At 37.0% G+C, this 27098-nt stretch overlaps 1 protein-coding gene across 2 annotated transcripts in view; it reads left to right on the top strand.

Moving 5' to 3' along the window:
• CCDC91 (coiled-coil domain containing 91) overlaps positions 1-27098 on the top strand; it is a 115911-nt gene that overhangs the window by 76828 nt on the left and 11985 nt on the right. For both annotated transcript variants that reach the window (XM_038154189.1, XM_038154188.1), the window contains exons 11-12: positions 67-243; positions 12303-12416. In XM_038154189.1, the coding sequence (XP_038010117.1) occupies positions 67-243; positions 12303-12416 (291 nt within the window). The remainder of the gene's footprint in view (positions 1-66; positions 244-12302; positions 12417-27098) is intronic.

Here is a 27098-nt window from a genome sequence, read left to right as displayed (position 1 = left end):
GTGATATATATGAGTCATTCAGGCTGGGTGTGTTGCTCATCTAATTGTGCCTGGTCTGTTTCAAAGGCTGAAAAAGAAGTAATGCAGGAAGCTGTTCTAAAGGCAGTAGAGGAGGAGAGGAGAAATATGGAGAAGATTCATGCCGAAGAAAGAAAACTGTGGGAAGCAGAACGTGATAGTCATAGAGAGAAGATTGCCCAGGCTGTTTCAGAAGCTATGCAAGAGCAAAGAAAGCAGAATCAGGTTAGTATGTTTTACCCTTCCATGCACCTGCTCTGTGGGGTTTTTGATTTTACTTTTGTATGCCTTCTGTTGTTGTGGTAGATTTTCCTGTGACATCTGTCACTTAGTTGATATTTGCAATGCACAGCAAGCAGTTTATCTTCCCTAGACTGTGTGTAAGGAGAGAGGCTGACACATACAGAACAAAATTCCTGTGACCTTTGAAGGTACATATGTTGAAATGATATAAAACATGCCTGGTTTTGCCCTCTGACTTCAAAAGGAATGCAGGATGAGCAGCTCAGAGAGTGGCATTTATGCTATAAACAGTTTAGATGACTTCCATACCTGTGGGAGACTAAAGATGTTACATTTGTTCCGTATAGAACAGGTACAAAATAAAAAAGAGAGTTATAAAAACTGGAAATGTAAACCAGTAATGAACCAGAAATGTTTCTAATCTTTGGGGAGGTGCTTCTGTAGCAATAAATGTATGTCACAACACAAATTGAGAGGGACATTCCCAGCAGTGCTGTTAGCATTTCTACAAATTGCAAATTAAATATGTTAAAATTGCAAGTAAATTATTCTTCCAAAAGTTGCCTTTTGTGGTCTGTGATGCTGGAAATATTTGGAGGGGCAGCCTGTGAATTCACTGATTTCTTCGTGGCATATTTGAATGTTATAGTCTTCGGAAATTTAAGGACTATATATTTCATTGCTGTGTTGTACGTTGATATTGCTGTATTTTTTTATGTGCTGCATAAGAAAAAAAACACCAAAATGTAAGAATTTGAAGTAAAATGAAAATACTCCTTGGAAACAGACACCATTTCCCTTTCCAGTGTTAAAGAAAATGAATAACCTCATATACCTAATCAGCTACAAAAAAAAAGTTTTGATGCTATGCCATTGTCATACTCTGTATTGCCTAAATTCCTAATGTAAATAGAAAGATTTTTTTTATATCTTCTTTACTTCTTTTAAATGTAAAGTATCAAATGGTGAAATGTCACTTTTCAAGACTTTCAGCGAGCCTTCAGGCAGTCAAACTCTTCTTCAGAACAGAAGGATTAACAGCTGAGTTCAAAGCTGAATTCAAGCTGAGAAGAATTGCTTGGGCTTTTGTTAGACACAAATCATTCAGACTGTCCAGAAGGAGAACTGGTGCCAGTGGTGTAGAGAACCTCTGGAAGGGAGAGTGGTAAAGTGTTCATTTACTGGAATAAAGACAGCAATTCTGTAGCTTGTGGATCATGAAGAGATTAGGAGGAGGAGGACTATGGTAATGAAGTTTGAGAAGGCTTTTGATGGATGCTGAAGATTTGGGTGAAAGAGTCCTGTGGCTGGGTGCTGGAGTTCATGGATTTGGGGGTTCTGTGTTTATGGATTTGAGGGCACTGCGTGTCCCAGATGTGGGAGAGATGTGGGCTAAGCCGGGCCAGCGACTTGAGGCAGGTTTGCCTTCACTCTGCAGGGTGCTGCAGACTCTCTCATGGTTGATGGTGCCTTTGAAGTTGTCACAAGACAGCATGGCATTAGAAGGAGTTTAATAGGGAGGGATATATTCTTTAATAGAGTCCTAAATCTGCTGCCATGTCAGCGTTTCCCTGAGGAAGCGATTCAGGCCTCTCCAAGGAACAGGTTGTTCCTCTCAAGCTTCTTTTAGATCAAGTAGTTCCTAGTGTGGGAGTACCTAGTGATGTACTTGTTGGGATGGTGAGCAGCACTGAGGTGTTGGAGGCCCTTGAGATTAATTCTGTTGTAAATATCTTGCACTTTATGTACTCCTCTAATAGTGTCATTAGTTAATTCAATTTCTTTCAATACCAAACAGCTCTGACAACTTTTATTGTAAACCAAATTACTCCTCTAGTAGTGTCATTAGTTAATTCCATTTCTTTTAATACCAAACAGCTCTGACAACTTTTATTGTAAACCAAATTTCTCTTATTTGGTTGTAACATGATGGTTTCACTTTCATGTCTGGTTCATTTCTCAAATACCTGATCTATTTTTAATTAAGGAAAAATGCAGTTTTTTCTTGAGATTTCCAAAATTCTATCACATATAGCTATGGTATATATGAAGTTTCACTCTTTATTCTCTAATTAATGAGTGCAAATTCCCTGGGGAGGATGGACTTTCATGGAGAAATTGGTTTCTTGGAGAAATTTTCCCTTCTTCCTATGCCAAGAACTTGCATATCTCCTTTAGGCCGTCGCAATTATAAGCATACACAAAGTACAAAAATTTTCTGTCAACGAAAGAAGGTCCTGCAGAGCTGATGTGCCAAATGATAACTTATATGTGGTGTCAGATACAGCTTTGGTTTAACAATTAAAAACACTTGGGCCTACAAGGCACTTAGTGTGTGGGCAGTAATTTTTTTTGTGTAGAGCCTTCCACGCAGAGTTGTTTCTTATTTATGTTTTGTTTTCTGTAAGATTTATCCTACAAAAGCTATAACTGCAGTCTTGACTCTCTTGTAGTTATTGTTTAGGCAATATATTAAGTCAACTCTGTAAAGGCCAAAATGCAAACACAGAGTGCAACAACATTTTAGACAATGAAATGTAAAAATCCTAGAATAAAATTTTATTTTGCTGTAAATTATTTCAAAGAGATTTGCTTTATTGATTTGAACTAAAAAAGAAATTAGGCATAGTATTAAAGGCAAGGAGTTTTCCTTCACTGGTGCAACAAATCTGCAAAATTGGAAGATCACAAAGGGCCAGTCTGGTCCTCTGCAAATAGGTGAGGCAGAATGGCTTACAGTCAAAGTGCCCACAAATAACTCAAGGAATAATTAATGGAAAAATTTAAAAACAATGAGAATTTTATTATTTTCTTTGAGATGCAAACCCATAGAGAAAAAGGCATTTTCATCTACATGGTGCAAGGATTCATAAAAGATGTGTTTTAAAAACTGTAGCACCACTGTGTATCTGTAAAACATTTAGGTTATGAAAGTGAGGGAAAATAAATTTCTGTGTAAAAGTGGAATTTGTTGGCTTCCCCTTTACCCTCTAGACCAGAGAAACATGATAAGGAGTTTTTATTCATTGGTTTAAAGGAGTAATTTGCCATCCATTAATTTTCTTTATTAAAATAAAATATGGGGTTTTTTCCACCTGTTTTTAAACACATGCACTAGAAGTTATATGACTGTATATGAGAAAGCAAATGGAAAAAACCATTAACGTATGGGTTGTTTACATTTCATTGGTTAGGCAGTTTTAGCAGAAGAACAATAAAGGAAGAAGAAGAGGTGAAATTTTCCTTCATCACTTAAATAATTTGTTTAAAAGAAGAAAAGATGAGTGTTTCCTTTACAGAGATGATACAGGTATTGTTTTAGACTTTTTTGTTGGTGTTGTTGCAGAGTGGCCAGGAAGGAGACCCAGAGGGGATCCAAATCTGGCAGGTTTATGCAGATGCCTTCTACTTGTGAGAAATTCATGCTTGACAAAACTTTTGGCCTAAAAACAAATGTTTGTCCTCAGTCAAATTGTTGTCAAGGCTGCAGATAAGGAAATAGTACTTCAATTTAAAATTTATTATACTAATTTAAAAGTTCCAGAGGAAAAAAAATGGGAGATTTAGACACAGTTTAATAAATAAATCATATATAATATCAAATATTTTGTTACTACATATGAAACAACCGAGTAAAGATAAACTTACAGTGAAAGTAGGGACTAAAACATATGGAGTTAATATTTCAAATTGATGGAACAACCTTGGCATACCACCTTCTTTACTTTTTCTTTAAGAAATTAAAAGATTACAGTAACAATAATATTGTTTTGTGTTTTTTTTAATGAAAGCTTTTCATGAAAGCTTTGACTGTTCTAGTGACTTGGGGTCTTTACTTAGAGACATGGCATTTGTACTTAAAATAAATGTATTATTTTTTGAAGCCTTATAACTCTAAAGGGATAAAGGAGATATTTTACATCACCAGGGAAATGAAAAAATGTTTTTTAGATCATGCTCTCGAGGTTGTGAAGTAGTAAAAGTCCAGATGACTTCCATTTTGGTTGAGACTGGCGGCATCTTCAGATTTTATGATTGTGTTTTTCAGTGCTTCATGCTTTTATAGGAGTTTTTGTGGTTTTTTGGTTGTTTGGTTTGTTCGTTTTTTGTTTTTTTTTTTTTTTAATTTAGAAGACCATTCTCAGTTTGGGGGAAGAGCAGGCTTGCATTTTAAATCAGGAAGAACAAGCTCTCCTTGAAAAGAACTAGTAGTTTTTTGATTAAAGATAATGTTCATTTGCACAGGAACCTCGTGATCCTCTTTCAACACATTGAAAAGTCATCATAGATTAGGAACTCATCTGTTTAAGAGACTAGATGTAGCTTGGCATGTCTCCAGTATTTTCTTTTTTCCTGGTGTTTTTTATAGTGGCATGTTCCCTGCAAGGAGAGTTGAATGTCTGGTAGTTGTCAGCGTTGAGAGTGGTGAAATTCCTCCACTAGAACTTTTTTTTTCTAGAACACCTATTTAAATAAAAATTGGGTATCCTCTAGATAAGGAGAAAGCATGAGAGGTAGTTTGGCTGAGGCAGAAGCTTTTTACCCCAGAATCCAAAACTGCAGTGAAGGTCCTGGGATACCACTCTAAACTGAAAAAACAATGGACTATTCCCTCTATCCTTCTTTACGTTTATTTTTACTCATTGAAAAAAACTGAAGTCCAAAAATTCTTTAGGGTTATAGGATGATGATATCCATACAATTCTGAATGAAGGCTGCTGTATTAAATTAATAAGAAGTTGGGAATGAAGAGTAGCTCCCATAAGTAAAATGCCCAGAGGTCTATGCATGGCAGCTGTTATCATTTTACAGAGCCAAATACTCAGCTACACAAAGGAGGTGAAATCCATGGTGGTGTGGAAGAGAATTAGTAAAAGAAACAGAAGAGAATTTATGCACCACTATTTTTGTTTTAAAATAAATTCATTACAAGTAAAAGGAAAGCCAGCAGCTGCAGGGTAAGCCCTGGAAATTTAAGTCCATCTCATAACTTGACATAAATAATTCTGCTAAGGCATTTGAAGCAAAGAATCACCTTTGTCATTTCCTGAAGGCCTAAATTTAAAATACTGTATATAATCTAGTGTAGTTTACCCTAATTCTCCAGGGAAAAAGAGCCTGAGTTCATCTCTGCCATTATCCACACAGCAGATCCATTAGAGACTCAAGTGCTCAAGTGTTCTGAAAGCTGAAAATATTTAGGAAAGAAAAGAAAAAAAAAAAGAGCCCTTTAATTTATTAAAAGAACTAACATAAACTCTGCTTCCTCTTGGACATGAGGAAAAGCAGTAAGGCAAAATCATCTTACCAATGTGAAAGTATTTCAGGAAAACTGAGGCTGTGGTGTCTCATTCAGCTAAGCCACAACTGAGATATACTGAGATATACAGAGAAAAAAATATTTTTGCAAGAGAAGCTAACTGAAACACTTATGACCAAAAAAAAAAAAAAAAAAAAAAAAAAAAAAAAAAAAAAAAAAAAAAAAAAAAAAAAAAAAAAAAAAAAAAAAATAAAGAAGGAACTTTTCAGTGGTCTTTGCTGAGTAAATTTTTAAGAATTAAAGACAATTGAGTATGTTCACATTTCTGAATGTTCATGTTGTCGTATTCTTTGCAGAGCAATACATTTGTAATCTATGGTCTTAGAAAGCATTAATACAATATTACTGGCAAACATCTAGATAATTGAAAAAGAATTTATTGTTTAAATGATGTTTAATGAATTTCCATGGATTTATGAATATCAGCATATGCCATTGCTTAGAAGATATAATAAAAATGTATAGATCACCTAAATCCTAAAGAATGAGTGGCTTCTTACCTGCTACATTATCACAACTCTTTTGGTTCTCATCTACTTGAGGGAGTGCTTTTGCTGGTAGTTTGGCAAGCTTGAAGGAATTTGGTATTAAAATTCTCAAGGATTTCCATACCCAGTGATGTGTAAGGGAATAAAAGATATGTAAATAAAAACATGAAGCTGTTGCCTTTGTTCCTAAGGATCTGCCTTTTGTTTATTTTCTACAAGTGCTAAAATTAGCTATTAAATTCTTGTTGAAAATTACTGTTTGTCTAAATATTTTTTTCCCACTGCCCTGCATTTGAGAAGGTTGTAAGGATTAAGAAAGAAAAAAGGTTTTCTAAAAAGGTATTTCCCACTCTAGCTTTCATTCAGATTTATTAGCTTTTAAATGTCCCTTTCTTAGCCCTGTAATATGTAAAAAAAACAGTTCACTTCTCATGCATCAAATGAGTAGGTATTGAAAGAATTTTTTGGTGGACATTATAAGGGGAAGAGAGGAAATATATGGGGATTAGACATCTGTCTTGTCTTTTCATTGTCCAATGAATGCGTTCTGTGCAAGATTGCCTCTTGGTTCATATCAAATTTGGAAGCCTAACTCACTTTTTCCTCCATGGCCCATTTGTGAGCTATTTATGTATACAATGAACCATGATAAATCTCTGTGATGTCTCTTTATAAGTGCACCACTATCACTCAAAGGTTTCTTAGTCTTTCTTTTTTCCTTTCCCACTTCCCAAATACTTTTTGCACCCTCAAGACCAACCCTGTTGCTTGTTGCTCTGAACTGAATCATGGTTTTGTTTCAGATCTAATTGTAAATATAATTCTTTGTTTACAGCATGCATTTGGAATCATATCTGTAGGAGATAAAATATCATATCTAAAAAGAAAGGTACAATCTTCAAACAAGGTTCAATCTTCGGAGCTCCCACTTTTCCTTTATTTTTATTGCATTTTTTTCTCTACTTTGTAAATACTGCTATAATTATTGTTGCAACTTTCCAGCCCTTTACTCCATCACTCTTTCTCTTTTAAATAGGCTATAAACTGCTTTTTGCCTCTGTTTCAGGGTTTGCTGTTGTCTCTTTTTCCTCATTATTCACTCTGTTTATAGTATTTGTTACCAGAAGTTCAACTTTACCTATATTGGCATTGCTTGCCCTTCTTCTATGATTTTTTTTTAATAGGGAGGATTTTAACATGATGCAACAATAATTTAACTTCCTTGAAGTTTAATTTCTTTATCCTCAACGCTCTTTGTGTTTATGATATACAGAGCTTTGAGGGCATTGTCAATTAAAGGAATACAAACTATTATGTTTATCAATCTCTCTTTGTTCACTTGTTTTTTTTTCATCTTTTACAAGTGTTGCAGGGTCCTGTGGAGGAATCAGGATTTGAAATATTCCCTCTATTCTGTGTCTGAAGTACTTAGCAAAGTGGCATGTTTTTTAATGTAATTTCAGAAATAACTTTTTACGACCCCATAGGATTTTGATTGGGTGGTTCAGTGCTAATCTTTGGAAGACAAAATGTTTTTTCAGTAACAGGCTTGGACTGTTGTAACATTGCTCTTTATGTTCAGTATTTGGTGGACTCATACAAGAAGTTGTTTTCAGGGGTTTTTTTCCTCTATATCCCAATTCCTAACTGAATAGTCTATTGATAGCATGGTATCACACAATGTGTTGGAGAAGAACTTGCTCTTCAAAGGACCTCTTTTCCTCTTCCTCCTGCCTTTATTGCTCAGCTTCCAGTGGGAGTGTGTACTTACATTTCTCTCAAAAAGGTAACAAAACATTATTTTCAGTTTTACTTTCTTCTTGTTTTTCCACCATCTTGCAGAAACATTAGTGTGGGCAGTTTTTGTAGAGACACATTAGAAGAAAATTCTGCATAATCTTGAATGTGTGAGGAAGGACACAACTCAGTAGGGCTGAGTGGAAAGAGATCCCTGCCATTAGATGAGTTTATTTTTAATATGCTTGCAAAGTCTGGAAAAGGAATAGTTCACAGCTTACAGACCTTAACCATGTCTGAGTTCAGAAGTAGATTGTAGTAGTTTGTAACCACAGACATTATAATTTGAGGGTTACTATTTTCTGAAAAACCACTAACATTGCAGTCTGTGGTCGCGTTTCCTAGATAAAGTTTAGTGCTGCCACCTGATCCTTGTGTGGAAACAAAAGAATTTTCCTATAAAATTACAAAGAAACATATGGCTTGTTTTATTTTTTAAATACTGTCTGAGTTCTCTGGTGTATCATGCACACTGCTTTTTCTTTCTGTCTTCCTAAAGATTTATATGTGGTTGTCATTTTTAATACATGGCTGACTGTGATTAGTCAACTGAATATTTGAATATCTGTGTTTTATTTTTGATTAGGTATTCTTCATCTTCTAACTGGTGTCATGTCAAGCCAATGTATAGAGGGTCATGTAACGAAGCCAACTTTGTGACTATAATTTGATACTCCAGCCACTGATCAAATATGTAAAAAAAAATAAAGGGAGGGGAGAGAGGAAATGCACCTCAAGTGCCATTTTGAGGAGTGTTCTTCCTTACCTTCTTACAGGAAACTGGGTTTTTCCATATTCTTGAGTCTATTAAAATAGCACTAAGAGGCTGAAATAACCCTCTACCCTTTCTAGTTAAAGATGAAATAAGGGCAAATTTTTACCTTTGCAACCAAAATTTAAGTTAGGATAGACTCTAAAGGTAGATATAGCTAGAGGAAAGAGCAAAGAGGGGAAGGAAAAGTAGATACATGCTGAGAGAACGGACCTGCAGCTAAAGCTTTGTTCAACAGTAATAGGTAATATCTGAATTTAAATACCTTTATATTAGTTGTTAAAATTATCAACTAATAATAAATACTATCAACTAATAGTAAATACTCTAATGACAGAAATAGAGTAAAAACCGACAGTGACTAGTACCTAGAGGAGAGCACTTAGTGGAAGGTTGTATAAAAGTGTGGATTCTTGTCACAGAAGGAAAAACTAAGATCAATGATTAAGATCAAAAGTATATGACTGAGTTGACTAGGGAACTATTGTGCAGTGTTTGCTCTTTGAAGACTTCTGAACTGAGTGAAAGGGATAAAAGAGTTTTCTTTCCATTTATTGATATCACAGCAAAGCTGTCTTTGGATAGTCTGGAGTGTCATTGTTTCACAGGACTCTCTCTTTGCCCATTGTGAACTGCAGGTATGGGACAGTGCAAACCGCGTCAGCCTGTTCAGGAGTGCTGTAGGGCCTTTTTTTTTTAAGACACAACCTGTGAAGAAAGCTGTGTGTTTTATGGAACTGTTTCATTTCTCCTGAATCCAGTCAGCAGAGTAACATTTCAGCTCAGATGAGAAACAGATACTGGGATCTCAGAGAAGCAGATCTGTATGATTCATCCTGTGAATAATCACAGAAAAACCCCACCAAATCAGAAGTGTAGTGGACAGCTGCCAGCAGTCTGGTAAATCCAAACGTTGGGATGAAGTCCGCTAAAGCAGGAGTCCTTTTGTGCAGTCACATGAGATTGTCCTGTCTGGTGGCTACAGGATCTGTCTGGTGACCGTGAGTGTTGAGATGATTTTCAGGTGGTATCAGGAGGTGATCAGTGTTTGAAACAGAGAATTATTTACAAATTAGGAAGATACACCAGCACTTAATTTGGTTAACTAGAATGTGGTAGATGAATCATGGAGTGACTTAGGTTGGAAAAGACCCTTAAGACCATTGAGTCCCTCTGTTAACCTCACACTGCCAAGGCCACCACTAACTCATGTCCCCAAGTGCCACACCTACACACTTTTTAAATTCTTCCAGGGATGGTGATTTAACCACAGCCCAGGGGGCTTGTGCCAATACCAGCGGAAATGAAAAAGAATTCTTTCCAATTTTACTTTTTTCTGTTTTCATGTCAGTGTAATGAACTAGTGTTCCATAAGGGTATTGCTAGTGGTCTCTGTTTTCTTGCATTTTATTAATGAACTTGTAGAATTTAATTGTGTTTTTATTTGGACTTGATAGTCCAAATACTTATTTGGCGTTTCAAGTATCATATCAAGGATACTTAACATACTTCAATTGATTGTAATTTATTGGTGTAACATTTTCTAGATATTAAGATATAGCAGTTTATCAGTTCTGTAATTTGCTTTGAAGAGTTTAATGGGACAGATTATGGGATTTTTTTCCATTCCAACACAAGAAAGTATTTTGGGATCTTTTGACAAATCAAACTGGCATGAGAATGTAATTATAAGAACAGCATATTTCTGTAATATGTAATTTTCTGCTGCTTTTTCTGTTAGTCTTGCCAGAGTTCTGTAGTGAAAGAAACCTTTTTCTCAGTATTTTTCTTTGGTAAACTGAATTAAAATAGAAAAAAAAATCATAATCACTTTTCACAACTGGTTTTCATGTGTAGTGTGTTCCAGAACAGTGGAGACTACCTAGTTACACATTTTTAATTTGGGATTTTAGACTTTTTCTGCTATAAAAATAGCAAAAGTGTAGTTTTGCAGAAACTACTCCATTTTGGCTGAATAGAGCAAACAACTAAAGGTAAGAAATAGAGCTTTCTTTTTCAGTTGAATAACTTCCACTGAAGGGATTTTTTTTTTTAATTAGTTTGATCCAATTCGGTGGATTATTCCTTTCGTACACTAATAGCATATTGTAAAATGCCACTCTTAAATATACGGATGAATTATGCAACTTCATAAATATCTTGTATTTCCAAAACCATAGAACTCCACCTGTCCTCCAGCCAACCTTCCCCATTCCCCCAAATCCAAGTTGTAAATACGTATCATAAAATGTCTGTATTGCTCTGCAGTCAAGCAAACCTGTAAACAAATCTGTGGGTAATGCAGTGTGATGTCTAACCAGGGAAGAGTAATAAGGAATCCATTTACATTTACCTTTGATTTTCTAAAAGTTTTGATTTAAAAATTTTAAAAAATCATAAATCATGCATGTGAATAAATACACTAGAAATCATGTTGTGTTCCTGTTTGAACCACTGAGGTTTTCTCCATTTCCTGCTTAATTCTTCAAGTGCACCACTAGTGTTTCTGTTTCTTCCAATTTGGAATGTCTGGAACAAAGGCATTGGAATTGCCAATTTCTCCCTGATTTCTGAGGCACTCTCCATCTTCCTCTTGATCTCCCTGAAAAATAATTTAAGATCATGTGATTACTTTTATTGGGTGCTTTTTGTGCTTTCTGAAAACATTGCATTTTCAAGATTTATAGGAATCTGAGTTTTGTCATTTTGTTCTCTTGAATCTTGGAAACAGAACACTTGGATTAGTAATGGCATTGCTTATTCCATGAGTGGATTTGGAAGCTGGAACTTCAATTTTGGGACAGTTTTGTGACTTTAGCCCAGCAATTGGTTTCCTTAAATAAATGCTGCAGGTGACAGGGATGTTTTAAGTGGTTCCTGGCTTTCTCTGCTGTAAGGCATTTGATATAGGGTAATACTAATTTAGGGGGTGGGGGGGGGGGGGTGTGTGTGTCTCTTGCTGCTTTTTACTGCTGGGTACAGAATGTCCCTGGCAATTCCCAAAGTTTGGAAGCAAATTAACGATTTTGACAAGTTTTTGTATAGGTTTACACAAAGCTTTGATAGTTTGGATCACAGGTTAGAAACTGACTTTGGTGTTGTGGCAGTGGCTCAAAACTGCATCGGGGGAGGTTCAGGCTGGACATTGTGAAGCTCTTCTTTAGAAGAGGGTGGTCAGACACTGGGAGAGGCTTCCAGAAAGCTGGTCATGCCCTAAGACTGTCAGTGTTTCAGAGGCTTTTGGAGAATCCCTTGATAATTCTTGGGCAGCCCTGAAGGGCTCAGGCAGCTGGAGCAGATGATCTTGCAGGTCTCTTCCAACTGAAATTGTCTGGCCTGATATCAGCAAGGGGTAAATCCCTGCCATCCCTGCTCCCGATGGAAGGTAAACCCTGAATTGCTTTATTATTTTCTGCTCTCAGGGAACATTGCATTTCTATTAATATAGCTTTAAAGTGATTATTTCTCTCTTTTTTTCTCACACTTATTTACCCTTTAGTACTGAATTTATCAATTTTTATAAAGATACTGCATACATTTAGGGTAACTATGACTGGGAAAAGAGCGTAGAGGCAATTAAATTCAGCAGGAGGAAAAGGGATGACCTTTTATCACATTTGTGACTTTTTTTTCATATACACTTTCATGCTTTTCTTTTGGAAAGGAAATTATCAAGGAAGCATTAATGGAGGAGCAGAAACGAAGTGAAAAGGCAATTGAGGAAGCAGTAAAAAGGACAACAGAGGAACTGATGGAATATATGAAAGAGCAGAAGAGGGTGAGTTATCAGTGGATAATGGGTTTTATCATGAACTGAGAAATTGATAAAGTTTGCTAAACCTCATACCTCTCTTAAAATTCACAGGAAAACAGAATCAGGAGTTAGATCTTCAGATCTTTCACTCATTTTTTCAAACAATTTGTTATTATGATACCTTTCTGCATACATATTTGTAGACTTTGAAGTCCATCACAGGCTGAAAAGCAGAAATTAATGGTTCAGTTAAAATTTATAGCATTTCTTATTACATAAAGTAACATAAAGACGGGGCATAAATGCTGTCTATCAGTTTTAAATAGTGATCTGAGCTCTGATCATAGAAAACATTTCAGTACAAATAACAGGTGCTATTTTATGTTCACAAATGAACTTTATTGTGCAGTTTTTATGCACACAAAGGCCATTAATTTTTTCCTCTCCACCCATATTATCTGAGAACCTGAAAATGTACTGGTGTTCTATTAAGTGTGATTTATAGTCAGTGCATTGGTCTTGTTATAAAATGTTGCAATGTTCTGAAAGTTGTTTTCAGATGTTCTATTCAGGCTATATCCTGGCAGTTTAATGCTTGTGTATAAACAGTAAAATGTAGCTCAAGGGACTTTGATTTGCTTTCAGTAGGAGGATAAAAAAATAACACACTTCTCCCCTTTGAAGCTCTTTATAAAAACATAAGCAAAAAATAATTTTTAAAAACCTCTTTCATATGGCAGTAGCAGCCTGAGATCAAATTTCAGTATTCTCAATAAACAAAATCACTCAGCTTGAATCTAATGGGGAATGTTGTCCTGAGAAGGATGTAGAAATAATGAGTTTGGCCTCTGCTTCTATATTCCCTGCTTTTATAGGTTAAATAATACTATGGGAAATAGAATTTACCTTCAGAAGTTTCACTCTGCTACTGTTTAAGATTGCAGTTGGGTGAGTTCCTTCCATTATGCTGTGTGTGGAGACATTTCCTTTTAGCAGGATTTGTTTGGTTTGGAAAGACAATTTAAACAGAATCCAGTGCAAAACACGATCCATAAGGATGTTTGAGCATATCTGAAGTCAGTTGTTTATGAAGGGTAAGCTGTGGGGAAGGTGAAAGTAGGTCTACTATTAAAATAACTTATCATAAGTAATCATAAGTGTCATAAATGAATGGGTCAGTAAGGCCTCCAGTGTAGATATATATGAAAATATCACCTTCAAAGAAACAAAATCTTTGGTTTATCTGGTTGGAGTATAAATTCCTTTCATTTCATAGAGCATATTCAAAATTTTCAGCCAACCATTTTCTCTTTTTGACCAGTTGACACACATCCATTAATTTTTTAAAAAGTCATACATAAGGAGAACTAGATTTTTCTGGCATAAGATTTACAAAGACTGCCTGTGTTCAGGTTGGAAGTGAAAGACTTGTTTAACTCCAAATCATGTAGCATAATAGCTTTTATGTAATTACATAAGAGGCAGAGGAAATGGTCAAAACCTGTAAGAGTATAAATATACTTTATGGACTGGTCTAAGTAGCAGCTTATGTGGAGAATTCCTAGAAGGAACTCAGGGAAAATGCCTTGTCTAGGATTTGGAGAGGTTTTTTGGGTTTTTTTTGATTGACAGAGGCATCCCAGGTACCAACTTGCAAAGGTAGTGGGCACTCTGTGTCATGATTGTTTTGAAAATCTGTTTGTAGAACCCTTCAAACCATGGGCACAGCAGTATTTGCACTTGGTTAGCAGGGGATTATTTGAATCAGTAGAAAGTTGCTTAACAAAAAGCAACAACAGCATCGGGCTAAAATGCTGACAAGAATATATGTAACTTCCTCTGTATTGAAGCCAAGAAAGTCACCCAAGCTAGGGGAGAATTTGTGGCAAATGAATGTATGTGTAAATGAAGATGTGGCATGCATTGTGATTATGCCATATGAACCCAGGTTTTTACAAATATATAGCACTATGTTGGCAGCAGTTCTAATTATATACTGCAGCCTTAGTTTTATTTTCTCTGTTCTATTATAAATGAAGATTTTTACAGGAGAAAAGCAGTTTGTTTTTTTTTTTTTTAATGTTGACACAGCTAACACCTTAAGAATGTGGATATCTAAGATGTGAAGGAAATTTCAATCAGGAATTTAACTCTTTGTTCTGTCATGATTATCTCATACCCACCACTATTCCAAAGCAGGTATCAAAACTGAGCAGGAGTCAGGCTGTCCTGTCTGTTCAAAGACATTTTTCATAGCTACCAAACTTGTAGAGATTTATTTCAACATTTGTAACACCTTGAAGAATCCGTCTGAGTCAAATTCAAGTGCACATGTTATACAGAATTGTTTTTCCCCAGCAAAGGTCCATCCACATCATGTCCAGAGTTACCTTTATTAATTACCTAAAGGTATATTTGACTGTGTTGTCTTGTTTTGCCTTCCTCTGCAATAAATGTCAGGAAGGCAAAAAAATGCTTCAACTTATTGCTGGTGGGGTGGACAGTGAGGGGACAGAGGTGAAGGGTAGCCCACAGATAAAAAGGCACTTGCCTTGGTTTGGAAAGACAGGTGTCTGCTAAGGAAGGCTGGAGCCTCCCCTGAGATGGAAAGTGTAAACCCCCTCCCTCTGAATTGCTATGAATTTTAAATTAAGGGGGGCTCTCAGGCAAAAATATGGGAGCAGGAGTAACAGTTCTTTATTAGGGAAGAAAATAAAAAGATAAAATAAACAATGCAGTAAACTAAAACAACACTGACAGAGTCAGGACACAACCTGACACCCTGTGGGTCAGGGTGCTGGTAGCAGTCCAATTGGAATTGTGGCTGCAGTCCTCCTGGAGTAGCAGGTGTGGTTCTGTTGGAGCAGGGATCCTGTAGAAGGGTTGAGTCTTCCTCTAAAGAGCCAGTGGAAGAGGGAGCTGTTCCTCTGGGAAATCCAGTGGAGAAGCTGTCTTGCTGTCCCAGGATCTCAGATTATATCCAGTTAGGAATGCTTGGCTCCTCCCTCTGGGCAGGGCATCTCCCAGTGGGATGCTGTAGTTCTTATCAGTCATGCAGTGACATTCAATAGCCTGTTATCAGCAGGTGTCTCCTGGGAGGGAGGAGTGGTTGTGGAAGAGATAAGGAAAACTGCCCACTTAGCAGAAGACAATTGCAGTACAGATGGCAAATAGAATACAATTTGCTTGGCAATCCAGGACAGCACTGAAGTAGGGCTAAATGGCAAGCCACTGCTTTCACTTCTGTCATACAAATATACGTTATTTTTGGTTTAGATTCGATGCATATCATGTGCCATAGAGTTCTAACTGAGACACAGCTATAGAGGGAAGCAAAATCTTTCAGTTTGGTTAGAACTGAGTAAAGAAGCACTTGTCCTTGAGTATCCAAAGTCCATCTGTTTTGATGGAAGCTCAAAATTCACAGACCTATTTATCTGTATTGTCTTCTGTTGCCTGATGTTCATCATGCAGTAACCTCTGGCCCTGCATTGTGGCTTCTGATCACCTGAGTCCTCTGGAAACACCCAGCCCTGTAAGGAGTCCCAGCACATTAATTGTCCCAAGATGCACTAATTGGCACATTCCAGCCCCTCAGGCTGTGCCTGCCTTAGTGAGCGCAGGAGGTGTTTGCCAGCTTTTTGCATTAATTGTTTAAAAATCCTAGTGTTTGTTTTTATACTGAAGGCTTGTGGAGGTATTCCCTTATATGAGGTAGTACAGCTCTGGGGTTTTTTTAAGGATTTTATTTTGCTCAAACATCTTGCTGATGTGGTGGAATATATGCACATGTCTGTACATAGGCTCTCACGTGTAGGTGTATGCATCCACATTTGCGTTTGTTACCTGGGCATCAGAGCAAGGAGTAGAGCCTAATGTCCTGTAAACTCTGGTTTAGGATTAGAGCTCCCAATCCCTGATCTCTCAGCTACACAACAGAAGCATAGCAGTGCCTTTCCCTAACCTGTACAACTGCATTGCTTCTGCAATATTTTTGGTTAAAATCAGATTAATGGGTACATGCTGCTCTGTTAGGAGTAAAAAGACAGGCTGGACCTATCCCTGCTCCACTTTTTATGGACTTCACATGGGGCTTTGGCCCATTTACTGAACAGCTTGCTTCAGTTGGCTGATGCTGAAGTAAGTGGATATAAACAAAGCTTTTTCCCAAAGTGCAGTTTGCAAGAGCTCCAAGGAACTGCCACATTTGTTGGTTGCTCCTGAACGTGATCCAAGGTCGACTGAAATTTTGGAGGTGTATTGCAAGTATTTCAGATATGTGAGCAAAGGAGAAGTGGGATAATTCCCTGTGTAAAGGAGGGTCCAGATCATAGCTTTTCCCTTGTCCTCTGCTTGCACTTTGTCTCCTCTCACTGGCCCAGGATGTGAAGGAGGAGCTGCCTGCACCTGATGGCCCAGGGAGCTGAAGAGTGAAAGACAAGAATCGCTTTAAGGTAGTAAGGTGAATTTTCAGAATCCACTGGTCTGAGAGAAGCCAAGCCAGCTGACTTAAGAGAGTAATACTTCATCTCTGAACTGAAAATAAGCTTGAAAATAAAAAGTAAAATAGCAGATAAGCAATATCTGAATAGAATAATATCTGTATTGCAGTATATTAATTTCCTTGCTTCTTAATCTTATTTTGAGTCTGTGTGTTGGCCTTTTCTTTGCATTCATACTATGAACCAACAGATCTTGTGCACTTTTTTGTAACTCCTGCTGTTCTATGAAGACAATTCCTGAAATATATTTACATTTTATATGACTGGCTGAGATTATTTTTTTAATTAATTTGCAGATAGGAAGTAAAAGACACAAACAAATTTAATACATTTTTTTTAATAACTGAATGAAAATATTGAAAGCTGTGTAATACTGACTTAAGCAAGTATGTCTGTTTGTCAGACAGAATTCTGGTGGAGCTTTGTATTTCCAGGTGTCTCATGAAAATTCTGATGTTTAAGGCAATTGATTGATCATTACTGTACTTCAAACTAAGATCTGTATCCAATTATTTGTTATTAGAAAGGTCAGGAAATTCTTTGCTCTGCTTCTTAATTTCTCAAATTTGGACAGTGTTCTGGCTTCTTGAACATAATCTACAAATGTTAAAAACTTTCAACAAAACCTTTGGTTAAAAACTAAGCCTTATTAACTCTAAAATCACACAAATGTTAGGAAGTCTTGTAGAATAGAGGTTTACAAAAGTATTCTGTTACAATATTCAGGTATTTGTCTGTGCTGCAGGTTGCAAGTTGTTTATAAATGACATAATTCAGTCATTTTACTGCCTATTCACTCCAATTGAATGCTTAAAAATATTAATTCAATATGTTTTATTTATTTCTTATGTATTTATAGCAGACCAAAAAAGTGATCTAGCATTATTGTGCTTAATGAATTTTTGTGACCATTAGCTGTATAGAGATAAAAAATAATTCTTGAAGTTGGTATACAAAGGAGAGATAAGTTACAAGAGGAAAAGTTTTCTACCAAATAAATCATGTGCTGAATGGTTACTTAAAGAACTTCTCTAAATCACAAAGATTCACTTCATGAGGTGGGTAGCTAGCCAACAAGCAAATTTTAATTTTTCCTCTTTACATTGACATTCATCTCCCCCCAGGAAAATCTACTGCTTATTTTCTGACAGCAAAGCTGAGGATATTAATCAGTCACCTTTTGTCTGCTCATTGTACACAGTTCTTGTTGGCTTTAAAGGACATATTTTGGCCTGTCAGGAAAAAACTACGTGTTAGGGTTTGAGTAATCACTGGAATGACAGAACTGTTTTTAATGCAGCCCCTGTTTCCCTGAAGGTCAGGCACTTGCCATAAATGCACTCCCATCCTGATTTAAGGGTCGGATTCTGAGAGCAGAGATGTCACCATTATAACAAAACTCTCTGTACTACTGTGTGTTCCCATATGATTTGTGCAGCTGTGCCTCATAACCTTTAGAAGAAAACAGAACTAAACATTTCTCTGACTAATGTTTACCAAAATACTGCAGAATTGTGAATAACCAAAGAGATACTTTTGGGGTTTTGTGTTTAATAGATGATTTTTTCTGATACTACAGAAAATAAGGGCCTATTTCAACCACAGTATTTATATTTAAGAATCACTGGCAAGCTGATGTAAGCCATCTCTGTCTCACAGGAAAGCAAAAAAAAAGCTAACAGGTTTCTTTTCTGATTTTGCACAGAGGAATTGCCCCTTTAGTTTGGTAATAATGCAGGTGCTTTTGGAAAACAGAATTCCAGGCTCATCCCAGGGATGTGTGGGATGTGCCAGGACAGGCAGCTTGGCTCTTTGCCACGTAACCAGAAGAACCAGAGTTACTTCTGCTCTTTTCTAAAAAAGACTTGGAATATTTGGAAAATACTGTTTTACCCTGGTAAAACACCTTTATAGAAGGTTAGCTTATTCCAGGCAAGAGCAAGTCATACCTTTTCCCACTTTCAGTGGGATTATTCTGGAGTGCAACAAGTATTTACCACTTGAGAGGGGAATTGTGTATTTCATTCTGTGCACACATGCAGTGTAGTCACAATGCTTTTGAAGGGAAGAAAAAGAGTGATCAAGTTATATCCAAGACAGCAGGACATATCTGACATGATCTGATAGTAAATCATACTAAAACTGCTAATGTCCTCCATGGTTATCCTTGTTTTTCAGGGTTATTTCTAATAGCATACTGTGTTGGAGTGTGTTTTGTATGCTTGTTTTCTCTGAAAGAAACAAGTAGAACTCTGTTTCCACCTTTTGAGTAGGCTTCTAACTGATACACTGACTTTTGGGGTTAGTCATGGCACAAAATCCCATTTCAGGGTTTTTTAAGTGGCATGTGCTATGTTTCATAATTAAATAGATTCATACAGATCTGATTTATCATGAATGCACTTTTAGAACTTCTTGGGGGTTTTATGTTTGATTTTGTCATTTAGCAGTAAAGTCTATATAAATCTATATTTATAGGTGAAATCTATATTTAAAGGTGAAAGCACCTTTACCAATACAGATTGTGGAAGGTGATCTATTTTACAATTGCTATAACCCTTTTATCCATGCAGATTTTTTTTCTTAAAATGTGAAGTATTTTCTGTGCAATTTCCTCATTCTTTGATATTTTAAGAGAAGATTTTATGATAAAAACTGATGTCTTACATTTAGTTATTTAAGGTAAAGACTGAAAAGAATGCGTGGAGCTCAAGTTTAATTAGATTTATCCACCTTGTGGAGGAGAGGCTGCTGCAAATTCATTTGTGTTTTCAAATTGTCTGAGGAATTGTCTGTAATTCACTCCTGAAATCTGACCTTATGAGAAGATACTTGCATCTCTACATAGTTACTCTGTGATTCATCCATCAGAACCATCACAGAAAATGGAAAATTTTCTTAAATTTTTCATAAACAAACCTGACTAAAAGTTCTCCCTTTACATTTTAAGTGCTGCACTTGAAATAACATTTTAGTTCTTTACAATATTGGCATAAATGCCTTAGTTATCATATAGCTCATATGGTCATTATAAAGACCTTGTAATTAATATACTTTTTGTAGTAAGAATTAGATCAAACTAATGTACAGCAGAAGAAAAATAAGATGTCTGTCTGGTGACTGAAACTGGGTTTGATTGTAAAAAAGGATTTGAAAACAATATTACTACCAGCAAACACCTTCAAACGTCAGTTTAATTGGAAATAATTGTGGCTAGTTGCCCCCTCTTATCAGACAGAAAAAAAAAAAAAAAACAAAACCAAACATGTTTTTTCTTGCTATTGATTTTTAATTTCCTACTTTCAAAGGTGACTTTATCGTTGTAGAAAAATCTCTATATATAATTGGTGTCTCTGCCACTGGGGAAGTGTCAGGAGGCTGGACCCATTTTCATCTTACCCATATAGCAATCCTCATGCTTATTGTCCTAACTGCAATCAGAGCAAATTTTTAAAATTAAAAAGTGTTTTAAAAAGCAGTTTGGCTTTCTGTCCAACTAAGAATTGACATAGAGTTCAACTACTGGTTATCTATATTTTGTCTTTCCTGGAATTATTGAATTGGATGCTTTCTAGACTTTCATTATATGGGTAACATCTCTATTTAGATGAGAGGTCCTTGACCTTCTGTTGTTGACTGCACCTTTGCTTTCCTCTCGGTGCCTCCATGCATGATGGTAACTCCTTTTATGATGCATCTACTGGCAGTAACCATTGCAACTCCCCAAAATCTCCTCTTGAAACGTGAATCCTAATGTAGCTTTAAACCCAAGAGCTCAGATTCTTTGGGTGTTAATTTCATTTGGATTAGAAATTACTGCTTTTGCTTTACTTAAATTGCCTATTTTTTTTTTCAACTATGCACATCCAGTATTTATTTTCCTTTAAGTAAATTTGCTCCACTATTTTATTTCTAATAAAGTAGATAGTTACACAACTGACATGATGATGAATGGAAATAAAATAAGAAACCCCTATACCTGCCTTTCAGAAAAGTACTCCATGTGAATGTGAAACTATTTCTTTGAAAGGTTTCTAAATTACCTACAACTGTTCCCATATAGTATTACATTAACTTCAGTAACTAGACTGGTATTGTAGTTACTGCAGGTTTTTACATATAATATTCAGTTTTGTAAAATTTATGGTTGACTTTATGGTTCCAGCAGGAGTGCTGATGTGATTCCTATTGAGGACTGATGTGCTTGCATGGTTAAAATGTGTCTGCTGCAACCATTTTTGTCTCTACTTAGAGCAATAATAAGGATCCAGCACTCTGCCCTCTTTTTAATTCCTTACTCCAGGGGAGGCACGGCAAACACACAAATCTGCTGCTTTCAGACCTGAATCATAGAATCACAATGGTTTGGAAGGGACCTGGAAGGTCATGTTGGGTTCCAACCCCCCCACCATGGGCAGGGACACCTCCCACTGGATGACCCAGGGCACCATCCAACCCTGCCTTGAACACTTCCAGGCATGGAGCATCCACAGATTCTCTGGACAACCTGCTCCAGTGGCTCACCACCCTTTGATTAAAGAAATCCAAGCAGTCTGCAAATAACTGTGCAGGGTTTCTACACAGTGCTGGTGGTTAGCCCATGAATTGACACCTGCTTGGTCTCGCTTTGTTATTCACGTTGAGGGGCTGATTTTAAAGATAAAGCTTGGAATTCACTCCATTTATTAGGTAGCAGGCTAGAGTATGTTGTATCTTATATTATTCAAGTTAACGTTGTGTGCTAGTGGTGGAACAAGTCCCTGTACCAATTCCTGGTGCACCCTTTCCTCTGTCTCCTTGGTAAATTGGCAGCTTCTTCAAATTCCCTACCCATGACAGGTAAGTTATTGTTAATCCCTGGTTTGAGTCATGGGTACAGTCTGCTCTATGAGCCAGGTCAGTTTTCAACCCAGATTCACATCAGGGATTGAGTGTCTTAGAGCAGTGTTTGTATTAGAAGCTCCATCCCTCCCGTGTAGATCCAGACTGCAGTTTTTCCCATGTAGGGGATAGTTCCTGTGCATCATGAGACATCACAGAAGCTGGGATTAGGATAGGCAGGGCTGACTATTCCCTTCTCAGGCAAGAGATCCCAATCCCTTTCCTGGAACAGGGGCTGTGTCTTACATTGCATCCCTTACTCTAGATCCATCTACATGGAGAGAATACAGAAGCCTGGAGATTTGGGGGAGAGAGAGAGGGAAAAACTAATAGCTGGAGCAACACCTCTCACCTTGAACACAGTGTTTAGGAAATGAATGTGAGAATGAATACAAGAGATAACTGGAAGAGATGCTGGTAGGAGGTGCTCCAGTAGCAGAGTTCTGATATTAGTATGTCATATCTCTGTGAATAGGAAGGATCCCACCTGAGAAGTTACAAACTAGTGACTTCCATTTATTGATCCATTCCTGTTAAGTCACTTGCAAAATCGTGCATCAAAACCAGGAAATTTAGTTTTGAACTCTTGTAGGTAAAGCTTATGCCCTTAGGCAGTTATTATCAGAACTTTGATATGTATTACTGTTTTGCAAGTGTGCTTGATTTCAAGAGTCAAGCACAGCTTTCTTCTGAAGCTTTATTATTTGAAGACAAGTGCAAGTGAGAGAGGTTACGAAAATCAGTTTCTTTGATGTTATTAAGCTCAAATGAGTGATTTTTTGGCCTTTTTTTTTTTATAATACTCGCTATATTTTAATGTGCCTTAGAACAAAATAGGGTGTCATTACCATTCTTGTTGCTGAATGTTTGGCTTGGCATTTGATGCAAGGCCTCAATTGCAGGCTGACGTGCCAGCAGCTGAAGCTGAAAACAAGACTGCGGTGGGCAAACTCAAGATTTAATTTCAGAAAGAGTGTTTATGTTTTCCCTGGGGCCCCATTAATGGGAGTCCAAACCCTAAACGTTACCACCAACACATTTTAACAGACCAGTTTCCCAGTTTTTAAAGTGTGGTGTCACCTTGAGTATTTTTCTTTCAACTTTTCCCCCTTCTTCTGACTTTTAAAGAAAAGCAATGAAGTTGTATCATCTTTGGCTGAATTCAGTGTCGTGTTTGGGGAGCATAAAGTTCTGTATAATGCAACAAAGCGGCATTCAAAAATATTTAGTCCTATCTTCTATTTCTGCATCAGCGATTTTAATAACTCAGCTGCTGCAAGTTACCACTGCAAAACTTTGTGTCACTGCAGAGCTCACCACCATCCAGTGTGTCCTAGGGGTCCCCACGGTGATGTCCTGAATCCACCTGATGTCAGGACATCTGTGCCATGCCCAGGGTGAACTTGTGACCAACAGGTCAGGGCCAAGAGAGACTCTAGTGGTGGGGTCACTGAGAGTTCCTTAGCTCAGTTTCCTGCTCCATCAGCTGGGCCTGTTTTGTGGCTTTAATGGAATGAAAGAAACATTTACGTTGACGCTTTAGGAGCATTTTCACACTGCTCCTTTACCCAACTCAAAGAGAAGCATAAATCCAAAGGATTAAGCCAGGGATTTATGGGAAGTTGTAGTGTAAGATGAGTTTGGTGCACCTGGCTCTCCTTTTCTCCTCTGTGGATAGGGATCCTGAAGCGGTGTGATGTATCTGCAGGGGATGCAGAAGTGAGCCTGGCATTTCTTCCTGAACTTTTAGGTCTCTATAAGCTTTGAAATTATTGTTTCCAAATATTAAAAGGAAATTATAGTCTCCTGTGGAGGAATGCAGTATTTCTATCGATTGATATTAAAAGGAAAGGATAGTCTCGTGTGGAGGAATGTAGTATTTCTTTCAATTGATCCTATCAGGCATTTTTCTTCAGAGGACATTTTGGCATTTTTCTGCCACTTTTCAATAGCAAAACGGTCATGCATTCAAGAAAATTTTTATTTTCCTGGAAATTATAGTGCTCTGTTTTTAACAAATGGCAAGGGGGAAAATACAATTCTCTGCCACTTAGTTTCATTGAAATACAAAGAAAATTGTTAAATAACCAAAATTATAATTTCCAAACTCTTAGAGTGATCATTTGTGCTGATGAAAGCGATTTAGTTGAAACTACATACACAGCCTATTGTAGGGTTTTCTGCAATTACTTCAGTGTAAAATTGCCAGAGTTTGAAATTCTTTACTTAAGTTAAAACTGTTTCATATATCCTTTTGTGCCACAGTGTATTAATCTGCAAAGACTGAGATTATGCCTGTACTCTTTAGTCAGGCGAGATTCCAGCTGAAACTGAAATCGAGTGGTGTTATTACTGAGAAAATATTGTGCTATCAAAGCCAAAAAGGGAAAGAAATAACAGGATGAATTATAATGTTCAGCAATGAGATGACTGGATACTCCACTATTTCAAAGCCACTCTTGTGATTGAGATGTATTGTGTTTTTAATCCAATGTGTATCATCTTAATTACTGTAAGAGTAACTTTGGATTTGCTCTGCAAACACATAATTATTCAGCTGGCTCTGTGGATATAGAGTATTCACAGGAATAAACGCTTGCAGTGTGCACTGTACTAATGTCACCCACATCTATCTGTCAGTGGAGAGCGGTGTGGTTTTCTCATCATCAGGTGATTAGGCACCGCCTGAGGTCCAGGGAAAGGCAAGATCTGTCATCCAGGGTCCCTCCATTCTGCAAGTATTTGATAAGAAGGCAGAGGAGGCTCCCAAATGTCTCTGTTGTCCATTAGGAAGGCAGTGTGTGACAGGAGGAAGTGAGGCATCCCTACACACCTCTGGCCCCCTACACGTGAGGCTCTCCTGTGTTACTCCTGATTCATCCCTCAGTGTTAGAATTTCATGGTGTACTTCTGGAAAGGTGAGAATTGTTACCAGATCATCTGTTTGAAGATGGGTTGTTTTGTGTTCTGTATGACTTTCTCAAAATATGTTTTGCTATTGAGTAGAGAAAAAAATTCAAAGTTCTTGATTAGGTGTGTGGGAATAACCATTTTTAGTGCAACTTGTGACTCTTGTCCAGGGGCATTTTCAAGAGACCTTTTGATTAACCAAGAGTTGGTAATTTAAAGAAAAAAAAAAAACTAACAAGAACAACAAACCCCAGAAAAGTCTATGCATCCATGTGTACGAATGAACATGAATATTTTGCCATCCTAGGGAGAAAGTTAGGTCAGCTGAATTTTGAAGCTTGAACATTTAATATTCTATTAGACTGACTAAGTGAATGTTTTGAGGAGGAGGAGGACTTTGGGGATTTTGTTGTCATTCCTATTAAAATAAAACCTTAACTATTTACTGTCTTTGTCTTTCAATTTCATCTATATGCTTGTCACTATATTTGTTTTTCACTGTCATTTCTTGATTCAGAATTTATGAGAATGTACAACTAGGTGGTTTTGTAACAACAGCAGTTATAAATTCGATCTTTAAGTTGGTGTAATCCACATTGCTTTGTACTAGATGGAAAGTTTAATCATTTCAATATGATCACTTGGATTAATTAAAGCTAAGAATATCATCTGCAGTTTTATTTTCTTAGTCATAGGTCAACTTCTTGGCTTTTTCCAAGTCCCTGCTGTACCATTCTTTTAGCACCAAGGGGATCCTAAAGAGTCTCAGAAAGTTAATGATGGCCGTGCTCAGCAAAGGCTTTTTGGCATCCACCTGCAAGGCTGTCACACTGCAAAAGAGAAGAGGCAATTGTTCCACTCTGATTGATTTTATTATGAGTTCCCAGTTCAGAGATCAGAAGTTGGGTCACTGTCTCTTCCATCCCTAGATTTTTGTGATACCATTTTAATTACACTGGAATTGAGGCCCAAAGAGACAAAGACAGAGCACAGAAGCCCCTTTTCTCCATTGTTTCCATGACATGCAGGGGCAGTTTTGTGGTCTCTGTGTTTGTGTTGCAGAGATCCAGAAATCAGAGTCATTTTGACGAGGTGCTCTGTAGAATTTCTCTGTCCATGTACCAGGAAAAGCCCAGAGTCCTTGCAGAACCACCACAAAGTCACATTACTTGGCAGATTGTCTTGGCTGTAGAGTTTTGAGGGCAAATAGTTTTTTTCTCTTGTTCACTGCACAAGTAAAATGAGTGGACAACTTCGTGTGTAAGAATGGTTTATTCCGTTCTGAGCTGTGTTTTCCTGCATCCAAGGAATACCCATAGTTCAGGGTTTGTTTGGGGGTTTTGTGCTGCTTCTCATTCACACCCAAGTCCTTTTATGTGGAGATACTTGAACCTCAATAGTTTTATCTGCTTACTCTTTTAGCTGGGGAATTATTTGAGACTTTTTGTAGTTGGTTATATGCAGGAAAATTCAGAGTATTTTTACCCCAAATATTGCAGCTTTTTTGCTCTTTTTTTTCAGGTATGTCTTTTGCTGTTTTTATCCTTATGATGAACTCAGATTTTTAAAAATTAAATGGGCAAGTTGGCCTCACCATATGTGTTTTGATGAATCTTTCTTATAATTATTTCCTGCAATTGGATTCCTGCAGCAAAGCCGGTGGGATCAAAATTTGAGACTTAATCAAGTTGTCTATGAAGCTAAAGAAACATGTGAAGAAATAAATTTTCTTACCTACAGCAATACCAAGATTAGATAGATGAAGGAAAGGGATTTACTTTTTGTATTCAAATATTTACCCATGTGTTAGAAATTCAGCAAGATGCTTCAATGACTTATAGGTAATAAATATATATGTTATTTTTCTGCTTTTGTCTGCAGGCTACTGACTCCTATAATTTGGTCAAGTATATTTTTCCCTCCCTTGCCCTTTCTCCCCACCCCAACCTGCTAAGCAACAGTTTCTTCTGGTTTAGTTTTTTTTTTGTTTTTTCTAGTTATGTGAAACAAGGTATTGCTGATGTGAAAAACTGCTGTTCTCTTTGTGGTTGTATGTAGAAGAGGTTTTACAGCAACTTTTGTGAGCCAGAGAGGTTTGATGAGAGGATCCACATTTACCCCTGAAAGAATTTTCTACTGAGGTCATTGGCATAGAAACCAAGAAAGAAGGAAGGATAAATAAGAGAAACCTGCAACTGTCTATTCCAATAAGCACTTTGTTGGTCTTTCCTGACTAACGAGTAAATTGTAAACTTAGGAGTTTTATAGGAATGGATAAAAAGCATGCATGCTGTAATAAAATGGGGTTTGAAGCCTTCTGAAAATGCTGCTTTGTATTGTGAAAATGTTGCTTTGAATTGTGACCATCTCAACTGTGACAATTGTATGTTCTGGGTGTAATTTCTCAGCAAAG

Source organism: Motacilla alba, chromosome 1A, assembly GCF_015832195.1.
Source record: "Motacilla alba alba isolate MOTALB_02 chromosome 1A, Motacilla_alba_V1.0_pri, whole genome shotgun sequence".
NCBI lineage: Eukaryota > Metazoa > Chordata > Aves > Passeriformes > Motacillidae > Motacilla > Motacilla alba.
The sequence above is the reverse complement of the archived record's forward strand: the minus strand, read 5'-3'. Positions and strand labels throughout refer to the sequence as shown.